General features: G+C 37.8%; 1 protein-coding gene across 1 annotated transcript; it reads left to right on the forward strand.

Moving 5' to 3' along the window:
• The first annotated feature begins 784 nt into the window (after positions 1–784).
• Positions 785–1723, forward strand: LOC143962382 (olfactory receptor 1M1-like). Its single transcript, XM_077471668.1, has one exon. The coding sequence runs from the start codon at positions 785–787 to the stop codon at positions 1721–1723; it is 939 nt and encodes a 312-aa protein (XP_077327794.1).
• Positions 1724–6189: the final 4466 nt, after the last annotated feature.

Raw genomic sequence — 6189 nt, forward strand, 5'->3', positions numbered from 1 at the left:
CTAATTGCTTTAGAATATACCCATTAGGTCTAGAGTTTTGATTGACATGTTTAGCACTTTCTGAGTTCTTTTAAAGCAACAACATTATTTTTACTTTTATTTATTTATTTTTTACCTTTTATTGAGTTGGATGGGTGTGAGGGGGCTTGTTTGATATTGGGGTTAATGTGTTACATATATATTTAGAATAATAAAATATGCCATTTTGTGTGGGCTTGTGATAGGTGCCTTGTACCTTTTCTACTGATTTTGTTAGAATTGTATTTTGGGTTTGCCAATTGCTACCCTCTGTCACCTGAATCATTTTTTTGTAGAGGGAGATCCATGAACTTCTCTATAAAATATATAAATTATTATTCAGAGTTCCATGATATTTTATACCTTTTTAGTGTATTAAAAATGACTGTAGCTATCTTGAAGATTCATTTATGCTTCTAAGCAGCAATTTTTTTGGTGGATTTACACACTTGTGATTTTTTATGCACATGTGCTTGGTTTGTTATGAATAAAATGTATCATACTGTATGTGTTTAGTAACAATTTGGTGGAATTGCACTTTTTTATATATTTAATTGCACATTTTTTGGAGCACTTCACTATTTTCTTATAAATAAGCAATTAGCAAACTGCATAAATAAAAATTGGAGCGTCATTTGCTATTGTCTCCTAGTCTTCCTTTTCCCTTTTCTCCTTCCCCTTCCTTTTCTTTTCCCCCATAGCAGGAATTGAAGCCACCAAACAGGACAACCCATATTACAAATGTGTAATGTTTTGTGTTCAGGTTATGCATGAGAAAAATATGACTGGGATGACCATGATCCACATTTTAGGATTTCAATTTTCCCAAAACATTAAGATTGTGGTATTTTTTATTTTCCTTATAAATTATTTTATGACAATATGTGGAAACGTCCTGATCATCACACTGGTGTCCTACAGCAAATCCCTTCATTCTCCCATGTACTTTTTTATTTCTCAGCTCGCTGTATCAGATATTTTACTAATAACTGATATTCTTCCTAACCTTCTCCACATGAATTTGGTGAAAGAGACCATGGTATCCCTTTCTGATTGCATCACCCAGTATTATTTATTTGCTGTCATGGAAGTCTTGGATAGTCTTCTTCTGACAGTGATGTCTTATGACAGATATTTGGCCATCTGCAAACCACTGCATTATAATTTGATAATGAACCACCAGTTATCCTGGATTATGGTTGTTACCTGTTGGGTTTCAAGCTTTTTGGTTGCACTAATTCACACGATAACCATATCGAAATTGCAGTTTTGTGGCCCTTATGTCATTGACCACTTTTTCTGTGATCTTGATCCAATATTGGCACTTGCCTGCGGTGATACCTCAATTGTTCAAATGGAAATTTTGTATTTGGTGATTATTGTAGCTGTAATTCCATTCTTTATTATCATTATATCCTACGCTTATATCATATTTACCATTTCTAAAATCCCGTCTATTACTGGGAGACAAAAAGTTTTTTCCACATGTAGCTCCCACCTTATTGTTGTTTCTGTTTATTATATTACCCTCATTAGTGTTTATATGGTACCCAGAAGAGATGAATCATGGAATATGACTAAATTCTTTTCATTGCTGTACACTGTATTGACCCCACTGCTGAATCCAATTATATACAGCCTGAGGAATAAAGAATTGAAAAATGTTTTTGGAAAACTGATCAACAATTTTCTGAAATTTCAGTAGAAAATAACATTTGAATACATTAAATAAGTATACAATTTATATTGCAAACCACCACACATTTTCCACCAGAAAATTCCTAAAATATTTCTGATTGTATTAAAGTATTTGTAAACCCTTACAAACCACTTTGATCTACAGGTAAGCCTAGATTAAGGCTTACCTGTAGGTCCAATAAATATCTCCTAAACCTACATGGTTTAGGAGATATTTACTAAAAGACAGGCATGCCACTGCTAACGGCGATATGCCGTTAGTGGCGGATCCTTTGTGCATGCGCGGGGGTGACGTCACCGCTGCTCCGGCGCTGTGAGTGGCCGGAGCAGTGATACCCGGAAGAAGATGAACTCTCCGTACTACAGGGGACAGTGGTGACATCGCTGGCTCCTGTGTCAGGTAAGTGACACATAATGGGCTACTATGTGATGCATAGTAACCCATTATGCTTTACCTTTACAGGGAGACAAAGAAGAAGTAAACCCATCAGGGTTTACTTCCTCTTTAATTTCAGGGAATATTTATGCAAAACACATTTTTAGGTAGGCAGCTGATATTTAGAATTTTAGATACTAATGGCATTTTGCTTTAAACTGTTTACATTGTCACTTTGTTTATATGTAATTGTTTGTATCACACCTTTGATTTTTAATTTTGATTTCTACTCTATTCTACTGTACATTCTGGAATTTTGTTCAGTAAAACTTGGATAGGACTCAAAGCTCTCTAGTATAAGTTATTATTGGCAATGTGTGTCAGAATATGCTTGAAAAGGTAGAAAATATTATACAAAATGGAAAATAATTCATATTTTGCAGTCTTATTCCCAAATGTAATAAAATAGAGACATGGTTCAGGTTTGTTGCTACCATGGGTTTTAGGCAAAGCCTTGTATCAGTAAATGTAGGTACAAATTAGCCTGGGAGGGTGTTTTACATCAAAATGCACTACATGGCCTTTAACTTATTACCAACAGGCTAGGATAGTCCAATAAGGGGGTGTTTGGATAAGCAAATTACTATAAAAGAAAGGTACAAAGCAGCCATAGTGACAATGTATTCAATTAGCTGTAGGAAAACAATAGAGAAACTGTCAGAATCAGCAGCTAGGGAGACCAGACACATAGCTACACAAAGGAACTGAGACAAAACAAAGGCTTTATATATATTAAAGTGATATTTATTTATAGTGAAACACAGCAAACCATTAACACAGCACACACAGCAAACAGTAAATGTTAACATTAACAAACCCCAAAAGACAAATAACAAAGGAACCTAACTACTAACTATATACAAAACCCTCTAAAGGACAAGGATAAGGGAATGCAAGGAAGGGGGATCTCAACAGGGTACTCAAATAGGAACAAGGCAGAGCAGTACAGACTGGATCAAGCTATGCACAGCGGACAAGGAAGGGACCAGAATTGTGACGCACCAGGGGAAGGGAGGAAAAGCCTTAAGTAGCCCCCAGGCAGCTGAACATTAATTAGCCTGATTACACCAGTCTGCTGGCTCCTAGGTGACACCTGCTGGTGAACACTAGAACTGCAGCAAACAGCCCAGAGCAGGATAGTGCCACCAGCTGGCGAACTTAATCCTAACAGAAACCAATAAACTGCACAAACATGTGGATCAATTAGGAAATTGTAATTTCATTCTGACTGCTTGCACTTTGACAGTTAACCATTTTTTTTGTTTTTATTATTGGGGTGTGAGGTCTGGCATCAAGGGTAGAGCTTTTAGAGACTTCAGTCAAGGTCAGTGATTTGTGATTTCAGGGCTTGATTTACTCACATTTATTTAAAAGTAAAAGTATCTTATACCAGATTTTTCTTCGCAGTGGTTATTCAGCATTACACTTTTAAAGCCACAAAACAATTTCTCTTTACTTCTGCCTCCTTCAGTGAACACATGCACTGGCTCTAACTGCCTCCAGCCATATTGACTCACACCTTTAAGCTCTGTACACATGGGCCAAATGTTGGGAGACATCAGCCGGTTAAAAAAAAATATTGCTCCATGTGTATGCCACCCTGTCCAACAGAAGCCGACCATTTGCCCAGCTTCTGTCGGATGAGCACATTGGAAAATCAGCAGCCAACACCCAATGGCAGAGAATGCTTATCAGAGAGTTCTGGCAGGGGGGCCATCCCCATGTCAAGACACAATAGCTCAGCAGGAGAAACTTTTCTAACTTTTTCAACCGGAGCCGACAGTTTTTTGGTTGAATGGAAAAAACTCATATTGTGTATCGGGTTTTACTCCTTGGCAGAGGCTCCCGTCTATAAGGTGGGGTCCTGATCCATAGTCAGCGCTCATATTCAAAAGGCTTGCACAATCACTACGCTAGTTACCATCAAAACATGGATACAATTTAAAATCAGCGCTCAGTGAAAATCAACATAAATACAATCAATTCATTAAAAATATCACATTTAATCAAAAAAGAAGCACTGAGGTAAAGTCATTAATATCCAGCACAACAGAGAGGGATGTACTTATTGCACAGTAAAGTAAAAATCCAAAAGTCGTAATAAAGCAAAAGTAATAGTACACTGTGCCACCTTCCTTCAGGAAACAAGGGGTTAACTCTCGGCTATAGATCAAAAACAAAACAAAAACATGTGTGCTTTTTTTAAGTGGACACCAGCCTGCGATAAGTGAATTGCCAAGTTACTGCAACGTGGAGCTATGAGTCCTCTATGCTTTGGCTACCTGTTAATAGATCTATAGCCGAGAGTTACCCCTTGTTTCCTGAAGGAAGGCAGCACAGTGTACTATTACTTTTGCTTTATTCCTACTTTTGGATTTTTACTTGACTGTGCATAAGTACATCCCTCACTGTTGTGCTGGTTATTAATGACTTTACCTCTGTGCTTCTTTTTTGATTAAATGTGATATTTTTAATTCATTGATTGTATTTATGTTGAGTTCCACTGAGCACTGATTTTAAATTGTATTCATGTGAACCTCTCTCCGGAAGTTTTTTCAGCTGCACTGGATACCACTCGGAATCACTAGTTTTTAATCTGAATTTCATAGGTTGTCTCCAATAAAGCTGGCCATACACCATGCAATTTTCTTATTCAATTTTCTTTGGGTTTGCCTTCAGCTGTGTGGTACAAGGGCCTGTCTGATTGCACACACATTGAAGGTGTTTAGATTTGGCCTCATATTATATGGTTTTGGTAGATCTGGGGGAGATCCGTAGAGGAGAATTGTATGGTGTATGGCCAGCATAAGACCAAAAAATCTTAGCGCTGGAGTTTTGTGTTGTTGATTACCATCAAAACATGGGCCCAGGATTGAAAGCTTCAACCCTCCCAATATTCTCGGGGCACCAGAACTCATACCAGAATTTACCAGTCATGGAGAAAACTTCAAGGCCAGCTTTTTACTAATGAGGCACACATCCTGGAGCCCTTCAACCTGCATGTATGACAACCCTGGGCAACACCAAATCCTCTCTACACTGTGACATGGCACAACCCCATCACAGGGGCTTTTTTAATTGTATTTTTATTTGAATTTGTTGTTTATTAAGGTCATCAGTCAGTTTTAGCTATAGAAAAGTTTTTTTATGCTGCAATGCTTTCCTTTTAAAAAAAAAATGCTTTTATTTCAGAGGTTGGTATTTTGGAGTTTTCATTTCTTTTGTGGGTTTATTTGTTCCTGTTTTATATTCATAGAGGCACACATCCATTTTTAGTTTGAGGTACTCAAAACATAGCATTCACTTTTTACAGATCTGTGACTGTCTTGGCATGCTGCATGGATGGCTGCACAATAGAGGAGCTCCAACATTCTGGAAACTTTTTGCCTGATTCCTTTCTTCCTCCTAGTGTTAGAATGGGCAAGATGACCTGACATGGTAAGAAAATCACATGTGCTCTAATCTCCCTTTTACCTATGCAGACATGTCGGGCTTTGCAACAGACATTAAATCAACATTCTCTGCAGCCATTACTGATCTTAAAGCAAATCTGCTGGCTGAACAGCTGACCTCTACTGAGGCAGCAGGAAAACACAGAGATAAATCAATAAAAAGGCTGGAGACGGTTACAGCTTCACACTCACTTCACTTTATTGAAATTAACAGACACCTTGAGGACTTGGACAATAGAGGATGCAGAAATAATATTAGAGTCTGGGGATCCCGGAATCCGTAGATAGTGACCAAATCATACCGGCTCTACTAAAAATCTACCATAGTCTCCTGGAAAGACCTTAAGATATACAGAGATTGAGTTTGTGCTCACAAAGTGCTGAGGGCACATGGCCCTGACACCGCACCACCAAGAGACACTTTATGTTGCCTGCAAAATTTTACGTTAAAAAGAGATATTCTGTGTAAGGCGAGACAAAATGATCAATCTTTAATATCAGAGAATATTATGCTATTCCAGGACTTGTCTCAGATAACATAAAAAAAATGCAAGTTGTTACGCCCCCTGTTGGAAATATTGAGGG

Source organism: Lithobates pipiens, unplaced genomic scaffold, assembly GCF_037356315.1.
Source record: "Lithobates pipiens isolate NorthernLeopardFrog02 unplaced genomic scaffold, aLitPip1_a1.2 Scaffold_8, whole genome shotgun sequence".
In the NCBI taxonomy this organism is placed as follows: Eukaryota; Metazoa; Chordata; class Amphibia; order Anura; family Ranidae; genus Lithobates; species Lithobates pipiens.

What these genes read in the sequence shown, in the direction of transcription:
- LOC143962382 (XM_077471668.1), top strand. Translation starts at nt 785, where the DNA reads ATGCATGAGAAAAATATGACTGGGATGACCATGATCCACATTTTAGGA.